Source organism: Physeter macrocephalus, chromosome 5 (assembly GCF_002837175.3).
Source record: "Physeter macrocephalus isolate SW-GA chromosome 5, ASM283717v5, whole genome shotgun sequence".
Classification (NCBI taxonomy): domain Eukaryota; kingdom Metazoa; phylum Chordata; class Mammalia; order Artiodactyla; family Physeteridae; genus Physeter; species Physeter macrocephalus.
Genome location: NC_041218.1, coordinates 27,717,659 through 27,739,958, shown reverse-complemented (window position 1 = coordinate 27,739,958; position 22,300 = coordinate 27,717,659). Strand labels below are relative to the sequence as shown.

The 22,300-nt window shown below is 42.7% G+C and overlaps 1 protein-coding gene and 1 long non-coding RNA gene across 4 annotated transcripts; both read left to right on the top strand.

Moving 5' to 3' along the window:
* The first annotated feature begins 667 nt into the window (after positions 1-667).
* On the top strand, positions 668-8,334 carry LMOD2 (leiomodin 2). 3 transcript variants are annotated; one of them, XM_028489798.2, is made up of 3 exons: positions 668-1,051; positions 6,126-7,468; positions 7,967-8,334. In XM_028489798.2, exons 1-3 carry the CDS (start codon positions 779-781, stop codon positions 8,037-8,039), a joined length of 1,689 nt encoding a protein of 562 aa, XP_028345599.1. In that variant the 5' UTR covers positions 668-778; the 3' UTR covers positions 8,040-8,334. The 3 variants fall into 3 exon arrangements, with proteins under 3 accessions (XP_028345599.1, XP_007101105.1, XP_054940828.1); XM_007101043.3 differs by having other exon boundaries at positions 669-1,051; positions 6,126-7,472; XM_055084853.1 differs by lacking the exon at positions 668-1,051 and adding an exon at positions 1,232-1,336.
* A 5,035-nt stretch (positions 8,335-13,369) lies between these two features.
* Positions 13,370-21,193, top strand: LOC129392127 (uncharacterized). The gene is made up of 2 exons (XR_008617337.1): positions 13,370-16,395; positions 16,700-21,193. It is a non-coding gene; the product is annotated as an uncharacterized lncRNA (long non-coding RNA).
* Positions 21,194-22,300: the final 1,107 nt, after the last annotated feature.

The following is a 22,300-nucleotide window of genomic DNA, read 5'->3' as shown; positions in this document are numbered from 1 at the left end:
GTTTACTAATATTCAGGGGTGAGGAGAAGGAAGCCATTTTGTGCAGAGGAGAGAGCTACTTCTCCCCTTCTAGCTGTCTGACTGTTTCCCTTAATTTCTTAGAGCCTCAGTTGCCAAAATCTGTAAAGGATAATGTAAGTCATCCCACAGGACTTATGATTAGGAAAATTACATTCAAGTGCTTTGCAAACTGCAAAATGCAAGGTAAATAGGAAAGCTCAATATTATTATAGCCTTCTGTTCCCATCAATGACACCCACAATATGTTTTTAGGGGAACCAGAATAACCACTCTAGAGGTATGTGCAGTCATTTCTCATCCTGGGAGATTATAAGGAAAGAATCTTTTCATGACCGTGGTGGTGGTAGCGAGTCATTTTCAAAATAAATTTTACCCCCTTGCTGTTTGAATACAAAGCAAGAACTGGGCTACTCCCTATCTGAAGCACTGTCTGCCTGTCCTCATGAGCTATCAGGCTCAGCTAAATATGTCCCTGGCCAGTATGTGAATAATCCCCACTGGTTCCGAGACCTCCATCCACCACCGATGTGACATTCTTTGTGTTCAAATGTCTAGCTGACGTCTGATGCTTAAAACAGCCTATGTCTTCACCCCTCTCTGCATTGTCACAGCCTGTACCACCACTCTTAAAAGGCTAGCGCAGGCACTCCCAGCACCAGTTGCTAACCAGCCTACCCACTTGTTTCCCCTGCCTGCTGCTGGCTGCCTTGAATGACTCGTGCTCCGAGCTCCTTGTGGGTCTGACGGAGCAGGGACCATGTCTACCTTCGGCTACAGGAGAGGACTTAGCAAATACGAATCCATCGATGAGGATGAACTCCTGGCTTCCCTGTCAGCCGAGGAGCTGAGGGAACTAGAGAGGGAGCTGGAAGATATTGAACCTGATCGCAGCCTTCCCGTGGGCATGAGACAAAAGAGCCTGACCGAGAAAACGCCCACGGGGACATTCAGCAGAGAGGCACTGATGGCCTACTGGGAAAAGGAGTCCCAGAAACTCTTGGAGAAGGAGAGGCTGGGGGAGTGTGGAAAGGTAGGCTCTCGGATTTTCTTTTTCTTTAGCTGCTCCCACGGCCCTACCCTGAACCCAGGAAGCTGTTTTTTCTAACTTTTCAGCCCTCCTCTCTTTTCTTGTCTTATAACCCACTTGTAGCTGCTATTGAAAATCTTCTCGGGCTGAAATAGTCCTCTAACTTTTATGGCCACCCAATGGATTAGATGTAAAATTCTTAGTTGGGGTCCTATGATTGACAAGGATGGGATCTTCAAGAAGAAAATAACTCACAAGCAAAGCATGGGTTTAAATATTATGCCAAACGTAAGTCTAATTTGAGTTATAAGTTGGGGATGCGGCATAATAGAAATGTAGATGTATTTATATATGTGTATAGATGTGTGTGTGTGTGTGTGTGTGTGTGTGTGTATAGTGGTTAAGTAAATTTATTTTCTTCTATAAAGACAAAAGTGTGTACTCTGGTTGCTTGGACTGTGATGGTGACTATAGTAAAAATAATTCTTGTTTTCCAACAGCAGGAAGTGTGGGGTGGTGAGAAGTATATGGGGCTGAGAGTCAGGGGACCTTATTCCTACTCCCTGCTCTGTGCCTAACTTGCAAGATCTTAAACAGATAGTCCCTTCTGCAGGGTTCTCTTTGCCATCTGTCGACGGAGGACATTGGATCTGGTGTTTCTTTTGTGAATCAAACACCCTTTTGAGATTTTGATAACTTATGGACCTTCTTAAGAAAATGAACGTGTGCTTGTGTAAACATACACACATTTTACATAGAATTGCAAAATGATGACACACACCCTGAAACCCACCTAAGGACCCAAGTTAAGCATGCCTGCGTAGATGATCTCTAAGATTCTGTTCTATTTTATAATGGTGATTCTAAGGCCAGGAAATGTGCTTATAGTAGAGGTCAGACCTATTAAGCTCTTCTTCTCTGACCTGTAAACAGTTACTTTGAATTTGCCAAATGAATCATTCACAGAAGGAAGTTCAAAAGACTAGGCTCTGGGAAAATATTCTAGTAATGACAATAAGAATGTCCAAATAACAAATTCCTGTATTTGTGGAAGAACACTGGTCAGGAGCGACAGTATAATACCTCTGTGCTCCACTGGGATCATCTCAAATCAAAATGGCCCAAAGCCAATGGCGAGACTTCCACAGTACTAATCTAGGCGCTGTTAGATGATCTTGATGATAGGGTGTGTTGGCCACATTTTTAGCAAGATATGTGTGAGCCTTGTCCATGTCAATCATCGCAGGAAGGGCCACTGGGATCAGGCCAGGATCTGCCAAGGCCACGGTGGCCGCCTGCACTGAGGGGTTGAAGGAGTGGGGTGGTGGTGAGAAGGAAGGATGCACATGACGGGCCAGGATTTGGGTTGGTCAGTTCCTCCACAGCCATGATTTTCAGAGGTCTTTTTTTTTTTTTCTGATGTGGAAATGTGTGTCCAAAATCTGATCAAATATAAGTATGACATTTTCCTAACAGTTCTTAAAGATTTTCCTTAATAAAAAGATGAAAATTGCCTCATAATGTCCAGGACAGATAGCCATTGGAGCAATAACCCAGCAAAGGCATTTTAATGTCATAATGTCTTGAGACCAGTGGAAAACAGAGGGCAAAGCCTGTTGTCAGCTGTTGATGAAACCCACTAGTTCCTGCCAAAGGTTTTGCTGATCCCTGATCCCTGCCAATAGCTTATCAGCTCAATTAGAGAGGCTGTATGTTGATGAACTTTGATTCCTTTCTCAGCTAGTTAACTTTTCTCCTGCTACCCCTTCCCTGCTGGCTAGTTGTCTCTGGAGTCACAAGGAGTGCTGAGCAGAAGCTTGCCAGTGGAGGGTGTCAATCCATTTCCACTCCAGGAAAAAGCTCAAAGCAGCTGACTGGTGGGTAGGAGGGGGAGGGGAACGGCAGTGTAAGTGAAGAGCAGCCCAGTACGGACCATGAGAAGGAGACCATTATCAGGCTACTCCTGGCTCTGTAAATGCTTATGAAAATCATGTTCAACCCCTAGGCAATGACAGCCTCTGCCCAGCTGGACTCACACAAACTTATCCTGCATTAAACAGCTCCAAGGGGCCTTGCCGAGCCAAAGATCTAGCTCCCCTAGCTTGGGTGTCTGCCGGGCTTCAGGCATAGGTGCCAATGAGTACGTTCATTTTATTTCACTGAATTCTTACCTTCTGGACGTGAGAACTGACGCTAGGAGAGGTTAAGAACTCATTTGAGATAAACAGCTTCTAGCTGAAATTCAAACCAAGTTCTGTTGGCACAAAGTCTGTGATTCTCAGAATGTGGGTATATCAGCAACACCTGGGATCTTCTTAGAACTACTAATTCAAGGGCTCCCCCAGACCTGCTGAATGAGCAACTCTGGGAATGGGGCCCAGCCCTGTGTGGCCTCACAAGCCCTCTGGGTGGTTATGACACACACTGGTTTGAGAACCACTCAACTCTACTGCAGTTTCTTTGAGACTCCCCTCCACAGAGGTTTAGTGATTTGTCTAAAATCAACCCGCTCTTTATGCGTAGAACCAGAACCAGAACGGGACCAAGCCTCTTTTTTCATGTAATGGTGCCAGGGAGGTAATGAGGAGAAATGGTTAGACACCCTCTTCTTTTTGCCTAATTGATGCCCTAAGGGCACCAACATCGCCCTCCAGTACCTCATGCCCCCCCCCACCTTCCCACCCCTATTCCTGCAAGGATCTGGGTTAACTACAGAGCAGTGGCAGATAGGTGATCTGGAACAGTGCAGTCAGTACAAATGCCAGAATAATTTTGAAAGTAGGCAATGATTGTTTTTACATCCTCCTTTCTCCCTCTCTAGACACCTTTCTCCCTTCTGCTGTTCTTCTCTTAGATGCCCCCCACCTAGGGTGACTAACCATCTCAGATTGTCTGGGACTATCTAGATTTTAGAACTAAAAACTCTGCTCCCTGGGATACCTTTCAGTCCTGGGCAAACCAGGACAGTCCGTCACCTTCCCCCGACCCCAGCCCCATCAGCACTTTTCTCCTAGGCCTTGTCCCGACTCTCAGTGGCTGTTAAAACCAATGTCAATTTAGAGCCATTCCGTTAACAAATTTTATTGAGTCCCTACTACGTGCTGAGCACTGTGCAAGGTGAACAAAACAAACACTATCCTTGTCCTCACCCCACAGTCTTTTGAGAAAAATGACAAATCATTAAATAGGTACTTTATTGGAGGAAGTACAACACTGTGGGAACACATCACAAGGATAATTTGAGGAGGTGTCAAAGACATTTCTGGAAGAAATGCCATTTAGATGTTACAGGACAACTCATTGCTGGATAACAGTTTCACATATGACCTCTCCAGATACATTTAAGGGGAAAACATCTCTTGCAGATAAAGCCTAAAGTTCTTTTAAAAACTAGAGGGTACAATTTAATGGTGGTATGACAGGCAGTATGCCTTGAATTTTGTGACAGGTCCCTTTCCTCCAAATACTGAAACAGCTAAAAACATATACTTACAACACACACACACACACACACACACACACACACACACACACACACTGTATCACTCTCCCTCCTGCTCCTGAACAAGTAAGTAAAAAATTAAGACTGGAGGAGGCCACGGAGGAGCGGCTGACCCCTTCCCCAGGCCATCACTTGGTGCCTGCCACTCCAAACAAGTGGATAACTGGAGGCTATTTTCTGATAGCAACTGGGCAAGCTAACCTGGAGACCAGCACAGTGTTTTCCAAAGCTCATTCCATATGCCTCGGGCTGGGGTCAAAAACATTTCCAGTATGGAGGGAAGAATCCAGGCTTTGGGGACAGGAAAGCGTCTCAGGGCCTTAGAGAAAATAACGGACTAAAAGATACCATTAGAGAAAATCGGACTCTGTCAGCAAGCTCGAGATTTTTATTTTATCAGAAAAGGTAGCAAGAAAAAGAAAGATGGGGTCACCTGAGCTTCTCAGTACAAACAGTCTTGTAAACAGGAAAGACAAAGATGGAATGAAATTGTGTTTGCCTGAAAGTCTCTCATAATTGATACCTGGTAACTAATGTAAGACCATCAGGCTGAGGCAGTGTCTTGCTTCAAGATTTTCTACTGTTCTCTGCTGTTCCACATGACGGTTGGAATCTAGTTGGTGCCAAGGGCGATTATCTTTCCCATCTCGTGTCTCCTGCAGTCCTGTCTCATTTAACCCTGTGATAACGTGAGATTTCAAGCTGATTTGCTGAAAAGGGTGACCTGATTGAGTTTCTGCAGAGAGCTGGGTTTTGACCTGCCCCTACCCCGAACAGCAGCCCTGCCCCCTCGGCTTCTTTCCGCAGAGAAAGGACAGAGACAGCCTCAGCTTTCAGGTTCTGTGGGGTCTCTGAGACCCTGTGCCAGGCTCTACCTCAGAGGGACATGCCCCGCCTCTGTCTACACTGAGACAGGACAAGGCAGAGGGCTCTGGGCTCCTGTCACATAGGCTATAGGAGGCAAATTAGGGGAAGAATTTTTGAACATTAAGAAAGGGAACCCATGAATCTGTTGTATATTTTCGTTGTCACTTGTATGTTTGGGATGGAGAAATAAGGAAGGACAGAGGGGTGATTCCCTAAGGGATAGTTGAATTTGCTAAACTGTAATAGACTAGGAGTCAAGTAGTTCAGAAGAGGTAGTCAAGAGAATAAAAATTTTATCAAGGGCTTTCCAGAGCAGAAGTTCCGACATATCCGTTCAAACTGGTAAAATGATAGCAAACTTTTATTCAATAAACTGAATTCTGGATATTTATTTTGCAGAAAGCAAAAGAAACGTTTGTAGAAAAAGCTGTTGGGCTATGCAAGGAAATATTAACCTTGGTCACCCAAACGAGAGAGATCAGAAGGTGGAGATGAACTTTTTTTTCCTATATACTTCCGTATTACTTGCTGTGTGTTACTTTTTTAAAAATTTATCGAGATGTAATTGACATATCACATTGTATGAGTTTTAGATGGACAACATGATGATTTGATCCATGTATGTACTGCAAAACCATGTGTTACTTTCGTAAATTTAAAAAATGTGCTTAGAAATGACAAACTTAATGATGATGCCACGCTCTTTAGGTTGCAGAAGAAGACAAAGAGGAGAGTGAGGAAGAGCTTATCTTTACTGAAAGTAACAGTGAGCTTTCTGAAGAGGTGTATACGGAAGAGGAGGCGGAGGACGAGGCCGAGGCCGAGGAGGAGGAGGACAGCGAAGGAGAGGAAAGAACAATTGAAAACGAGAAAGGGATTAATGGATCTGTACATTACGGTAGTGTCAATTCTGACAACTCGAGGCCAGAGCCATTTAAAAGCCAAATTGAAAACACACATCTGACCAACGGCCACAGCGGAAGGAACACAGAGCCCCCGGCTGCCATCCACCCCTGTGGAAACCCTACGGTGATCGAGGATGCTCTGGAAAAGATGAAAAACAATGACCCTGACACCACGGAAGTCAATCTGAACAACATCGAGAACATCACGTCGCAGACCCTCACCCGCTTCGCGGAGGCCCTCAAGGCCAACACGGTGGTGAAGACCTTCAGTCTGGCCAACACGCGCGCCGACGACAGCGTGGCCACCGCCATTGCGGAAATGCTGCGAGTCAACCGCCACATCACCAGCGTCAACATCGAGTCCAACTTCATCACGGGCAAGGGCATCCTGGCCATCACGAGGGCTCTGCAGCACAACACCGTGCTCACCGAGCTGCGCTTCCACAACCAAAGGCACATCATGGGCAGCCAGGTGGAGATGGAGATCGTCAAGCTGCTGAGGGAGAACACCACGCTGCTGAGGCTGGGGTACCATTTCGAGCTCCCAGGACCAAGAATGAGCATGACCAGCCTCTTGACCAGAAACATGGATAAACAGCGGCAGAAACGGAGGCAGGAACAGAAGCAGCAGGAGGGGTACGATGGAGGAGCCGACCTTAGGACCAAAGTCTGGCGAAGAGGAACGCCCGGCTCCTCACCTCACGCATCCCCCAGGCACTCTCCCCGCTCATCCCCCAAACTCCCCAGGAAAGTCCAAAGTGTGAGGAGCCGGCCTCCGTCGCCGGTGGCCCCGCCCCCTCCGCCGCCGCCGCCGCCGCCGCCGCCGCCTCTTCCTCCGCAAAGGCTGCCGCCCCCGCCTCCTCCGCCGCCGCCCCCTCCGCCCCCGGAGAAGCTCATCACGCGGAACATCGCAGAAGTCATCAAACAGCAGGAGAGTGCCCAGCGGGCCTTACAAAATGGACAGAAAAAGAAAAAGGGGAAAAAGGCTAAGAAACAGCCAAACAGTACCCTAAAGGAAATTAGAAATTCCCTGAGGTCAGTGCAGGAGAAGAAAGTGGAAGACAGTTCCCGACCTTCTACCCCACAGAGATCAGCTCATGAGAATCTCATGGAAGCTATTCGGGGCAGCAGCATGAAACAGCTAAGGCGCGTAAGTAACCCGAGGGCAGACCCTGGGGCGCAGACCTAGTAAAGGAGCCGGCCTCCACCGCACAAGGGTACCAAAGTCGCCTCTCAAATACTTAATCAATATTTTAAATGTTTTAGTATGCCAGAGCAGGCCACCAGATAGCACATTTCCATTTGAGAGATGTGCCTGGTCCACCTTCTTGGCTTCTCAGTCTTTGAAGGGCCAGGCTCATCTTAAGATACTTCAATCTAAAAAAATCCCGATTTTCTTAATAAGAAAATCAGGGCGTTGTCACCTACATTCCAGAACAGATTCATCACTTGTCAAAAATTTTACCACAGAGTTGCAAGTGATTTAAAACCTACTTTATAATATAAAATTTGAGTACCACCCAGCAATAATCTATATCTGAGTTCTTCCTGGAGAATACTGCTAAAGACATACTCTACAGATATATTTTTTTCACTTTATCATTCGCACTGTTTTTATTGAAAGAAAATCCCCTATTTTTGTAGGTGGAAGTTCCAGAAGCTCTGCGATAAAAACCCGATCTTTAGAAGAGGATGCAGAATTATTCAGTGGTATTAGATAAAATGCATTGTGAGATGTTTCTAAACTACCTTCTTCAATTTGAAATGTTCTCTGACTTTAAAAGTAGCCTCACCCATTAGTTCCAAAGAGAATTTTAAGAAACTATCAGCATGTTTCTTCTGTAAATATGAAAATATACTTCTTTTTTATGTCGTGAGATTTGTATTGGCAAGAAGCAGTTTATTTAAACATGCTCTGGCTGTGTTGGTAATTCTGAGCTGTAATGAGTTAATGAAATGTGCTGTTATTTTTGTAATCCCAATAAATTTGGATTGAGGTTTTTCGGTTGTTTTTTAAACAAACTAAATTTTTTTTTGTAAATTGACATTCACATCTGTCAGGTGTGTATGTAACCTTGCTAAATATTAAAAATATTACATCCTCAGTCCCCCCAAAAGGTTTGGGTCCTTAGCATTTGCCTTTGTTTTCTCATGTCTAAGAAAATCTGATCAGAGCTCTCTCTAAAGGTCTGGAATCAAGAACCTTCTTAAAAGTCTTTTTGGTAGTGAATGAAAGCTTGGGAAAAGACCCCAAAGTGACCATTATCATCTTAGATGCATGGATGTTGGACCCAGGATGGCAGCTGACACTCCCATATTTCCATAAGGCTGATAGGTACCCAGAAGTCATTCAATCATTTATAATTAAAACCAACTATTTCTGGAAGAAAAAAAAAAAAAGGTTGAAAGCTAGAAATCTCTTGGTAGAGAGGAAGTAAGTGCTAAGGGAACGTCTGGAAGATAGACCCCCCACCCCCCCGAATTCAGAGCTATCTTGAGGCTGATGCTAAAGATTCACCGTTCAAGTCTCCTTTAAGCTCTCCCTGGATGAGCTTTAGTTTAATGGGTCTCAGCCTTTTTGTGCTCTGAATACATAGTGGTGATGTCAGAGTCCACAACACACATCCAGGGACAGGGGTATATGTATTTGCAATCATTCTACCCCACCTCCCTCCTCCCTCTCACTCCAGAAAGATCTGAATTCAGATAAAGACCTATCAGAGATTCCCTTCATTCCACCCTAGGGCTCCTCTCCAATTTATGAAAGCTATAAATCTCCTCTAAAGTCCTTTGTATTATCTATGATTAGCAACGTTTCCTTTGTGTCCTACAGACTATGACAGTGGTCCTGGCGAGCTCCCTGGGCCACCCGTTTAATAACTGTTTCCTGACTTTGTGTAGGGAGGGAGTGACTGACATTTTCAGAACTAAGTTGTGTACTTTTCGCAGCAACCTTAAAAGGTGCTCTGCCCAGTTAGTCCATGAGGAAACCCAGGCTCAGGGGGGCTGGGGTTGCCTGGGAGCCTGGGTGTTTCAGAAGCCCGTGCTCCTTTTGCATCCCTGCCCGTCTCTGCTTGCATCGGGGCTCAAACGCCCCACCCCACGAAGGCTCCCTGTTCTTAGAATAACAGTGGGGATTTCAGTTTCCCTTAGTAGTGACTTCACTATTTTACCCCTTTTCACTAGTGTTTACAATCATGTTCTTTATTGTTGCACAAAGAAATAAAAGCGAAAATGTAGGTTTTTAAAAGGTGTGCATGGGTGTGTACGGTGTGTGTATGTGTGTGCGTGTGTGTGTGTGTAGTGAATTCAGGACAGAAAGCCACGACTGACCTTCCTTTCCCCTGACCTTTGTGTGTGCATGAGAACGGGGCTCTTCTGAATGCGAACAGCTTTCAGCTCCGTCTTGTTGAGGCAGAGGGGCAAATGGTTGCTGATAAAAGGGTCCTTTGATAAAACCATGTATGAATCCCAGAAAAAGAGGGTGTGCAGAACCAGGAGGGAGAGGCTAGTTCCTGGGCTGCTGGGAGCTGCTAGGGCTGTGGAAACCTGCCAGGCCTTCTCACCACAAGTGAGTGATTGGGAGACAAATATTCTCTCCTTCACATTTTAAAAGACTGCTTTGCTGGAAATTTTTGGGCTTCGGGAGAGAGCAGCGTGCACTTCCGAGGCACTTCACAAAATGGAAATAAAGATAGCTTCACAGTTAACCCACAAAACAAAATATGATAAAGCCCCTAATGAGACACGTGTGATATGGGCAGGCACTAAGTAGGCACGTTTTTCATTCAGGAAAAGCATTTCTAGAATGTGACTTCAGAATACAGCACTAAACAGGCAAGGTGTCATGACTCCTCAGCACAGAACAGGGATCCTTAGTTCATCCTTCCTGCAAACTCACAGAGCTGGTATGAAGACCGGTTAGTTCATCATCTCTAAAGAGCGTTCGGCTCACTGGGAGAGAGGCCGTCCAAGACCAGATGAAGTGTTTAGACCATGATTTATAGCTGCACATTAATGTCTTAAAGTCCACCTCATCCTGATTGAAACAGGGCGAGGATGCCGAGTCTCCCCCTGCTTCTTGAGCCCTGCTGCCACAGGTATTCAATAACTCAGTGATTTAATACCTGCCCTGATGTCGTTGCTCCAAGTGAGTGAGAGGGAAGAGGTGATAACAGACTGCAGTGGCCAGTATTGAGAGGCACCGAAGACTGGGGTAAATCGATACATTCTTGAAAAGACCTCTTAACTACTTCATTTCCAGACAAGCTCACACTGTCTTTTCTTTGTTTCTCTGAGGTTTGGAAGGTGGGGGGTTTTGTCTCCATCAGTCGTCAAATAGCGGATGTAAAAGACAAAGAACTGAGGTAAGAATTACAAAACTCAGAAATATGGTACCAATACGGACGCACCCAACTTCCACAACTATTTTCCGAGTGCCTACCATGTTCCAGATACTCCCGGATGCTGAGGATACACAGTGAATGAAGGAGGTAAGATGCCTGGCCTCGTGTCACTTACAGTCTAGGAGAAGGAGCTGACACCATTCTTTCATGCATCGTGTGTCTGTGTATCAGGTGCCTCCCGTGGATGAGGCACTCTCGTCGATGCTGGGGAGACCCAAGTTGAATTAGAAAGTGTCCTCCAATGCCAAGCAGTGAGGATCCTCATTCCTTCCAGAATGCGCAGTAAGAACTGAGCTAGAGGCTGGTGTAGGGTCCTATATGAGCACTGAGGAAGCCTGACCACCTCAAGCTGGGCTTAGCATACTTTTTCTCTAAAGAGCCAGAGATATTTAAAATAGCATATAAAATATTTAAATATTTTAGACTTTGTGGGCCATTTGGTTTTTGTCACAGCTATTCAGCTCTGCCGTTGTAGGGTGAAAACAGCCACAGACAATAGGTAAGTGAATGAGTGTGTTGGTGTTCTAATACAACTTTCTTTATGGACACTAAAATTTAAATTCCATATAATTTTCACGTGTTGTTAATTTTCTTCTTTGATTTTTTTCCAGCTATTAAAACATGTTAAAACTCTCCTTAGTCTGAAGACTGGACAAAAACAAATGTTGAATGCATTTGACTTGAGAGCCTCAGTTTAACACAGACCCTTGACCAAAAGCAGATAAGGGGTCAAGAGAAGCTTCTCAGGGGAGGTGACACTTGTTTTGGATTTTTAAAGAATAGAGAAGATGCCAGGCTTAAAAAGGAATCAAATAGTAGGGTTGATGAATGAAGAGAGACATTTAAGTTTGAGAAAACGGGGTATTATAGAAAATGGTAGAAAATCATAGGGTTAATGTAATTCTATAAAAACAAGAATTTGGCAGGTTTAATATTTTAGGTTTTTTTCTGGTATTGATAATTTTGGTGGATTAAGAATAGTACTAATATGTAGTTTCAGTATGGTCTTTTCTTTTTACAAAAATAGTATGTGATCATTAAGAAAAACTAGAATATACAGATAAGGCAAAAAACATAAAGAATCCCCCAAATCTCACCCACACAGAACTACTGATAACCTTGTAGTGTATATCCTTTCAGATCCTTCTTAATGCATATTTAAACACACATATAACCTTTTTTCTACAAAAGGGAGAAAATAACACACATACCATTACGTAGCCTACCATATTTTATTTAAGCCATTTCAATAACTTGGATATTCAGGTTATTCTAATTAGACCGCTGATGTTGGAATTTAGTCTGTTCCAACTTATCTTTTTGAGTTATTCTAACTTTTAACTTTTCCAAAAAGCCCTTAGAAGAAATGATTGACTGAAAAATCACAGCTAAGAAGCCATCTCCCAGTTAGACAAGAGTTGCGAGTACATCATCATTGCGGTATACCAAAACTGGAAATTAGGTTTCAACCAAATTGTCGTGTTTACCAGTTCCCTCTCTGTCAAATTATATGCCTGTCTGAACCACAGAGGCATGTGTTGGTAAAACGCATTTCAAAAAGTCCATTCAATTTTCTATGTCTGAATAAAAAGCCTGGGAGGGGCTGAGAGTCACAAAAGGCTAAGGAATGTGGATTCATTATGAGAGTCATGGAGAAAACAGAGGATTTCAGGAGGAGGAGTGACATGATGTTTATACAGCTTTACAAAAATATGGCTTGCGTAACTGAGAGAAGGCTGGGCTCAGTGAAGCCCAGGCTGGTGACAGGAAGACCAGTTAGGAGACCATTGCAATGATCCAGAAACAAAGTAATGCAGACGAACTGACCACTGTGTAGGTATGAAGAGGTCAGAACAGGTAGAGCAGAGACTGAGAAAGTGCACGCTCCACAGAATTTAGTTACTGGTTAGACGTAGGGAGCAGGAGGCAACAAAAGAGAGAAGTCTAGGTTGATACGATCCTGGCTGGGCCATCTGGGTGGGTCGTGGTGCCACGAAACGGGACAATGGCATACAGCAGGAGCAGGGTTGGAGGAAGAAGATGAGCTCAGTTTTGAATAGTATCGTGTCTGAGGTGCTGACCATTTGAAAGTAGGGGTCTAGAATCATGGGGTGGGATTTGGGCCGGAAGTGAGGATTTGGGGGTTGTATATGAGTAGCATTTAAAGATGGGGGTTTGGACGAGATCACTCAGGGAGACCGTGGAGAAGGGCAGAGGCTGAGTATGTCCAGAGAGAAACCAGACGAGAGTCAGGTGGCAAAGCAGAGAGTTGCGCTAAGGAAGGGCCAGTCGGCAGCATAAGATGCCTCAGTGAGTTCTGGAGCTTGACAGGGTTCACTTGATCCGGTGATCTCGGTGGGAGCAAGTCCATGGGAGCCGTAGAGATGGCAACTAGACTGTAGGGGTAGAGTGGGGCGACTCTACCGCTGCAATGAAGAATGTAGTGCGATGCTTCAAATAATGGGTATGCTGCTCTCTTGCAGAGTCAGCCGGTCCACAAATCTCAAAATTAAAAAGGCACATCTTCCTGGTATGTCATTAGATTAGATTAGATTAGATTAGATTAGATTGTCACATATACAAATATATACATACATTATCATTTTTACTTTATGTGAGAAAAAATGTTATATATATTTCTCTGTAAATACATTTATATATTATATACATATTTTTCCTCATGTCAAATATATGACATATATGTGCATATACATGTGCATATACATGTATCTATATATGTGCATATACATGTATATGTATATGTGCATATACATGTATCTATACAGTCTAGAGAAAGTTAACCGGAAACCTCAGTCCACCTCTGTGACTGTCCAAAGTCTTCTGCAAGATTTCTGAGAATTTCTGGGATGAAGGGGCTGGGGGCCGGAGGTTTATCTGCCCTTCGTTGTCTCTGGCTCCACGCACCAAGCATGCATCTAGCAAACCTATGGTTTAATGGCCCTATTTCAAACCACATGGAAATGGACCTGTGGCAATCAGCCCTCTTTCTTGGTTTCCACAGGCTCAACATTACATGAAAATTTGGGAGATAAATGTAAGGTTGATATTACAGCAACACAAATGAGTTCATATCAAACATGAGATGTTATAACAATATCAGAGGGGCTAATTCCCCATCAGAGATTTTTTTTCCCCCACTGGCTATTTCATCCCACATAATAGTCTGTATTTTCTTGTTAGTTTATTACACTTTCCTCTTCTCTCATGATTCACCCTCATTACTATCCTCCTAAATCACTCCTGGGAATTCCAGATTCTCTTCATTTTGTTTTGCACAGCAAATTCAACTCTCTCCAACCCCTGGCGAAGGGCAGCTCCAGTTTACCTTTGCATATCCAAACTGGTCAGAGTGGTGCAGATCAAAAGATGCTTTTATTTAACAGGAGCCTCCCTAAGGTTATGGCTGTGAATAGAATTACTCCCCTTGAAAATGGCATATCCTCTCCTTGATCACCACAAAAACCTTTGTTGGGTCACTCACAATCTGTTATCCGGACTGTTGCGTCTGAACTGGTTTCTTCCTAACTGGTTCCTAACCAGTGGCTTCCTAACTGGTTTCTCTGTCTCCATTCTCCCTCACCCCACATTGGTCCTCCACATGCCAGAGTGAGACTTTTCCAAGATGCAATTCTGTTGACATCAGTCACCTGCTTGAAATTCTTCCGTGGTAACCCATATTCTGCAGAATCATCTTCAAATCCCTTGGCCTGGCAAACATGGCCCTGCTGATCTTTCGTCCTCATCTGTCCTCACGTGCCCTGTGCTTAAGCCATACTAGCACCGTGCAGTGCACTGAACCAGTGATGCTGCCTCTTGACACATACCTTTCACATACCATCCTACCTCCTGGAATTCCCCTCCCACTCTTTACCTCGGGGGAGCGCCTACTCATTCTTCAAGAGACCTTGAAAGATGAGTAGCTGATTGAACCAAGGAGATGGGGAACAGGGTGCCTTTCAAAGGAGACTCTATTCTCTTCCACACTCTCCCTGGGTGACCTTAACCAAACTCCTATCTTTAAATTCCACTCGTACCACGTGATGCCCAAATCCTTACTTCCAGCACAAATACCACCCTTGTGATTCTAAACCCGTACATTCAAAAGAACAGGCACCTCAGACACAACATATTTAAGGCTGAACTCATCTTTTTCCTCCAACACCTGCTCCTGTTATATTCTGTATTCCACTATCTCGCAATACATTTTACCTTGCATTATATACTATCTGTGTAGATGTCTTAATCTTCCTACTATCCTACTGGATTCTATATCCTGGAGATCCGGGGCTTTATCAGCAAGCACTCAATGCATATATCTGAATAGATGGAGATGATTAGCTGCTCGGCAACAATGAAGAGACAGATGACAGTATCTTCTCGCCATCCCTCCCAGGGTGGCCAAAGGGTGATGTGGGACCAAAAACAATCATGGTTGAGAAGCCAAGTCTAGAGGCGAGATTGGTCCCAGGGTCTGTGACAGGGCAGGACCTACATGTGGAGGCTAAGGGGCTCCAAGGAGCGCATCACTAGGGAGCGGCCCGTGGTAGGCACTCCCTCTGTGTGCATTGCAGGGCCAGAGCTCTAAGAATATCTGCATCCACTCTTGCTGGCCCTCCTCTCTCAAAGCCTCACTCCACCCCTTCTCCCATGTGATCTGGGGCCATGGTCAGGATGTATTCATGAGCGGCTGTGCAAGCCACAGTCGGGAGAGTGTTCGGGTAAGCCAAGGACTGACAACTGGCAAGTGGAAGTCCTGTTCTCTACATCCTGAGGTCAAATTAGTATAATCCTCAAACCCCTAACTCTTGAATTCATTAGACAAATTTGCATGCTGAAGCAGTCTTTACTCTGATATACTATTTGTACATTGGCTACTTTGCACTAATTTTCAGATGACTAATAACTTGTTCCATATTGAAACTTTGTGTAATTAGCCATCGAGTCTTTATGACAAGTTCAGCAGGTTCTTAGCAACACGATTTTTGTGGGGCTATACATTTAGAAGTTTTAAAAATTAAGCATGGATTTGAAGTCTAGCCATCTCCTCTCTGATCGAAATACTGTTGTCACTAGTACCCACAGCTAAATTCTCTGTCTTCCTGAATGAAATCTCAGCTGATCCATCTGAGTAATCATCGTTACATAAACACACAAAAAAATGATCTAAAGTCAGTCTCAAGCCACAATGTGAAATTTGCCCTCAACTGTTGCCTCATAGTTGCAGACTATGCAGGAGACCAGAAGAAAGCTGAAAATATCACAGTCAGAGGAGCAAGATCATACTCACCAATGTGCTTATTTATTTTTCTCTAAATGCTGCCAGGAAGTTTGGGTGATTCTTCTCCACGACGCTCTTAAGAAGGTTAACAAGAATCTTGATCTGTCAGAACTTGTTGGGATGGTAACTCTGCTTTTACCCCAGAAGCTGTCATTAATAAATTTGTTTTTAAAGAAATGCAAATTATTTTTAACAGAAGCAAAAAAAAAAAAAAAAAGGCAAAACAAATCCAGCTTCTTCTCCACCCATGATATTCACAAGTTAGAAGTCACCATTGGGGTGATAAAAAATATGAAATCAATGAAAAATGCTTACGGAAAGAGACACACTGACAGAGATTACTTGAAATTCAGAGAGAAGATTCTGAGGTAATTCCAAATAAATTCTTGTGTAATCATTTATTAAGCATTTGGGATTACTCAAACATGCCAGTTACCTAATCTAATATTTAAATGGAAAAAATATTTTAATGGTGATGGAACAAGGAATGGGGATTGGGGAGGAGCAAACAAAAAAATTATGAAAGATTCTATTTACTGAATACTCCAAAAATCTGAGGCTGTACCAATCTCAAAACTTGCCTTGGCTTGCTTTGGTGGCTGTTGGTTTGGCTGCATGATTTTAACATATTTTCCTTCCTGCTTTTTTTTTTTTTTTTTTTTTTTTTTTTAGAAAACAGAGAATGACAGCATTTCCCTTTGGGTCTTCACATGTGCAAAAGCAGAACAATCCCAAGCCTTCTACATTTGAAGTAAAGATATTGGAGTAATATTTTTTATTTTTTATCCAGATCATGGCTGGTGTCTTGATGCACCTGAGAGGCCGGAAACTGTAGTGGTCGAGGGTTCATCCTTTGTATTAAGACAGACCTAAGTCTGATGCTCAGCTCTGCCATTACTATTTAACTTGGTGCAAATTGTTTGTTTCATTTGCCTTGGCTGAAAAATTGGGATCATAAATTCCTCCTGTAAAACATTTCATGTAATGCCCAACACTTAATAAGTGGTCCAATAAATAGTGGTTAGTGTTATGATGGGTCCTTTTAAACATGACTTTTCTCAAAGGAAAAACATCTGTTATGAAAGGTCCGGGAGTGGAATAAGCACAGCCAAGGGGCTTCTGGAAGCCCCTTTAAATGGCATCATCATTATCATCAAAAAGTGGCTTGGTCTGAACTAGCTCATTGCCCACATTACAGTATCCCCTGCAGAAAGGAGACAGGGCCAGGGGATGCCTCCCTGTGGAAGTTAGAGAGCAGTCTACACTGGGAATTGCACACTAAGTGGGCAGGTGTTGACTGTGCCCTCTGGGGACAGTGTTTATCAGAAAAACACTTGTATGGGCAGGTAATGTACTCCCTGTACAAAGCAGAACCAATATCTGGAGGTGTTCTTTTTTTTTTTTTTCCGTTTTGGCTGCGCCGTGCGACATGCGGGACCCTAGTCCCACGCCCCCTGCAGTGGAAGCATGGAGTCTTAACCACTGGACTACCAGGGAAGTCCCTATTTGAAGGTGTTCTTGACATAACTTATACAAGAAATCCAGTGAATTTTCACTGTGCTGCCCAAATCCCAATATCAACTCACAAGTCTCAAGAACCCACACATGCGAAACCAAATCCTCTTCTGTGCATTTTATACCCCCTAGCTCTCTTGGTTACAATTACTGTGAACTTCTGTCATGGGGGAGAGATGTAGGAGGGGATAAACCATAAACAACCAAAAACATTGTATTGGATAATTTCTAGGAGAGGTAAGCAGAACGGAGGTTATTGCTTTAATAGTCAGAGAAAGAGTAAAGCTGGAGGATGATTTAAGGGGACAATGCTTTCAAGAGAAGCAGTAACTGAAGACTGGGAAGTAGCCACCATAATTTTCCGAAACCTGTTGTTTCTTCCAGTTCCCTATTCAACAATGTGTAGTAGTTTCTATCTCTGGGGGAGATGCTGTGAAAAAAATGCCATTGGGAATTCAGGTAGGGAAACCAAACAACTTGGGGAAAAGTTTTCTGTATTTTGAACTTTACATGGCATTATTTTTGTTCCTCCAGAAGACTTGTCAGAACAGATAGATCTCTTGAGTCAATTAATACCGTCGTCAAGGTGCACATTTATTCAGGCCAGTTATTCCAGAAGAAATAGATGACAGTCTAAATGTTGCCTGGGCCTGCATTTCACTGAAGAGTGTGTAGGGTATCGAGATTTGTGCATGTCCAAAATTCCATGTCTAATGGTTGGTCGTTTTTCCCAATTATAAGAGAACAAAGAGCCATGGAGAGATGCTGACATAGCATTGACAAAGCTTGAGATGTATTTCCTATTTTACATCAGTGCTTCAAACTCTTGCCATATTTAGAGATAAATCTTATGGCAATTTGATGTTAACACTCCTACAGAAAACAGCCTGGAGTCACCAGATCTTTAAAGTAGCCTAAGTTTTCACCACTAAGCTCATTGCCAATCTTGTGGGTAACACATACCAATAGAAATCTTTTCCCTATCTTTTTCTGTTTTCCCCACATTTTCTCATTAGATGCTGAGTGCAGTCCTGTGAACTTCCTAAGAAACATGACCTATGGCTAAAATGCTATTTCTCAATCTAAATGGAGTCAGCTGAGAAACAGTGCACTAACTCCTCCTACTTATACCTGGGCAAGTTAGTAATTTCCACAGGCCAGGATGGTTCCATAAATACCTTTTCTATACATCAAAATACATAAATGTTCCTGTTCATACACACTAACACAAAGAAAATTTCTTAAATAACGTCAAGTGGTTCCCCAGTGACCTGCTAGAGGAACCCACACAAGTGTATCTCCAACATCTAGTGTCAAGTTTTTTCCAGCCCTCCTTTCTTCTTCACCGTGTGCCTTTTTGCCATTCTTTCATAATCAGTCATGAGCACACCTTCTATTCCTGATAGTGTGAAGGTGATTGAGTAAACTACAAAAACCTGCTAGGGAGCTGGCAGGCGGGGTTGAGAGGGGAGCCTGATTTCTCAATGGGTCTTAGAATTACGTGGTCACATGAATTTCCTCTATTACCCTGATGTAGATATATTAATACATGGAATGAGAGATTTGTTTTATTCAGAAGCCTACTTCCAACTTACAGTAACAATAATCATTTAAAATAGTTTGGTTTAGGATAGGGCATTAGGATAACACTTGCATTCAAATGCATTTACCTAGTAGCTCTGAAAATACAATGTCTGGGAATTTGTGACAACTTGGGAACATGATCCAGGAGAACATTTCCTTATGTTTCTGTTTCTTCTTGCTTGATTCACCGGTTCCTATTAATATTTAAGAAACTTGTGTATTTGAAGGCTTTGGGGGCAAGATTCTCCAAAAACGTTAACAGTTTTTACAACACCCATCCCCATCCTCAGTTTTGTGGAAAATCTTATCAACATAAAGACACAGCAATGGTTTTCATGTGTTGAAAGATACTCCAAAGTTTTATTATAATGTCGGACAGTTCATATGTGGGGTCACTAGTGCAATTATAATTTACCATTTACCGTAACTGAGACCAAGATATGAAAACAGTGCTACATCTAAGTGTTAACCAGCCATGCAGTGGAAAGATTACAACCACATTTTTTTCCTACAAGTATCCTATCTTTTCCAACAACCACCAAATCCCACTTGAGGTGTGAGCTTTACAGAATTACAACTGAACTCAAATGCATAATGTTTCTCCCTATCCATCTTCTCCCACGCAGGCTATTGGAATAGCCAACGTAATGATTGGTTTCAGATTTAGCTAGCTGGGAAATGAAGAAACATATATGAAAAATATACAGCGGTCCCTCAGTATACACAGAGGATGAACCCCATGGATACCAAAATCCGAGACTGCTCGAGTCCCTTATATAAAGTGGCAGTCCAGTGGTTAGGACTCTGCGGTCTCTCTGCCGAGGGCCTGGGTTCAATTGCTGGTTGGGGAAATAAAATCCCGCAAGCTGCACGGTGAGGCAAAAAATTTAAAATAAAAATAAATAAATAAAATAATAAAATAAAAGTAAAGTAAAATAAAATAATAAAATAAAATAAAATGTAGTAGTACAGGGAATAGAGTTGGCCCTTTGTCTTTAGAGGATGCGACACCTGCGGGAACAGAGAGCTGACTGTAGCGTTCCCCATCAAACCAGTTTTTCTGTTGTTCTCCGTTCTGGAAAACAAAGTGATGAAAATGGAAAGTAAAAAGAAGGATGCTGAAAGGGCTCAGGTTGTGTGTAGAATTTCTCTTTGCTCGTGGTCTAACTGGCATAAACCTTATCAGGCTGTCCCAGACATGTTGGCTGTAAAACCGTGGGGCACTGGTACAGATCTAAAGCATTCATTGGGCTCAGAATCTACTTGAACTTTCTAAACATCTTGAGGCATCAGGTCCTTATAAACATGTTCCATAGGGGCCAGAGGCATTCATGCATGAACAAAGCAAGACCACTTACAGAAGAGAATCCATTTACAGGTGGCTTGGAAAGTGGTTGCAATTCTAGGACTATGCTTATTAAGTTAGACTCTAATAATTATTTTTTTAAGTTGATTTTATTTTTTTAAAGATTTTTCTGATATGGACCATTTTTAAAGTCCTTAATGAATTTGTTACAATACTGCTTCTGGTTTTATGTTTTGGCTTTTTTGGCCATGAGGCATGTGGGATCTTAGCTCCCCGACCAGGGATAGAACCTGCACCCCCCTGCCTTGGAAGGCGAAGTCTTAACCACTGGACCGCCAGGGAAGTCTCGACTCTCATAATCACTTAACTATTAATGTTAACTACATCACAACCTTCAGCAAATATCCATAGCAAAGTTCACAGGAGTCTTAAAAAAAAAAGAAAAAAATTTTAAAAATTTCCATTTGAATGGGCTAGTATGGATTGAACTTTAACTGAATATATAACTACGATGTTGGCCTTTCTACATTTACATCCTTGCTCAATAAACAAAACCCAAATATGCTAAATATTTCATCAGCTTCTCCCTAACTAGTTATCATCCTTCAAAATGGAGATTTGAATATACTTCTTAATTTTACTTGCTGAGTGTTTTCCCAATACCAATCTTAAAACAAAAATCTGGTTGCAGACAGAAATTCTCCTTTCTATTCTCTGCCTCCTTAGACTCCCACTCTAGTTAAAAAAAAAAAAAAAACAAAGAGAAGAAAAAGGAAAGGTTGTTTCTTTTTAGGCCCAGAAGCTGATTTAAGAACCAGAATTGTCTTACAGACAACTACAGAACTGAGATATTATGAACAGCTTTGATGATTTGTTCCCCTACAGTTAACTGGACATAATGCCTTTTCCTTTCACTTGTTTCTTTCAACACCACAAATACTAAATGTTTTATTTTCCTGCCTCTTTTACAATAAGAGTGAAGTACATGCAACCAAATTAGAATCTCCCCTGTCTCACTAATAAGAAAACCAGGAGATTGGGTTTAAAGTGTTCAGTTTGCCCTTGTACTCCTTGGAAGAACTCCTGGTCTTTAAACTGACAGTACAGCTATTGATTGGAAATTATACAGAAGGATTAATACATTCTCAAAGTAATTTTCTGCGAGGCCATTGACTGTAAGGGTTTACAAAATACGTATGTTTATATAAAGGCAATGCCCATTTACATCTATAAGAAACGAATGAAAATAATGTGGATGTAGAATAAAAAGCTCAATTTCATTTCTACCCAGTACTAAATGACAGGAGTGTCCTGTGATGACTGAATGCCTGGACAATGTAGGGTGAGCGCCATCACTGAGTCAGAATACTATCACAGGCTTTAGAGTCAGAGGCTGGCTCCTCAAGGTAAGCCAGCTTTCCCAGGCAGATGACAACAGGATGCTGCAGGCTTCTATCAACACCCAGCTGACACGTGAGGGTGAAATTTGTAGCCATGTATCTTTCAGAAACAAAGTAAATCTGCAATTTATCCACAACTTAAGGAAAACAGAGAAAACAAGGATCAAACAGTATTATGGTAATAAATGGAAAAGAGCAACTGACCTAGTAGTCAGATCTCGCTTCTAGTACCTAGCTTTCTAATGGGCTTCAGGCAAGCCCCTCAACTACCCTGGATACGCTCTCATCCAGGAAAGGAGAATAGGCTTGATATAACTCGATTGTCTCCAACTGTCTTTCAATCGTGAAGTTAAATATTTTAGATTTCAGGAGGGAGGGAAGCTGACTGAACTGTTATATTTTACAATACCCAACACATATTTAATTTTAATAAACAGTTGTTTAAATAAGGTGATATTGATGCTTAAA

What these genes read in the sequence shown, in the direction of transcription:
- LMOD2 (XM_028489798.2), top strand. Translation starts at nt 779, where the DNA reads ATGTCTACCTTCGGCTACAGGAGAGGACTTAGCAAATACGAATCCATC. An exon ending in GGCTGGGGGAGTGTGGAAAG is followed by an intron (nt 1,052 to 6,125) that starts GTAGGCTCTCGG and finishes CACGCTCTTTAG; the next exon opens with GTTGCAGAAGAAGACAAAGA. An exon ending in AGCAGCATGAAACAGCTAAG is followed by an intron (nt 7,469 to 7,966) that starts GCGCGTAAGTAA and finishes CTATTTTTGTAG; the next exon opens with GTGGAAGTTCCAGAAGCTCT.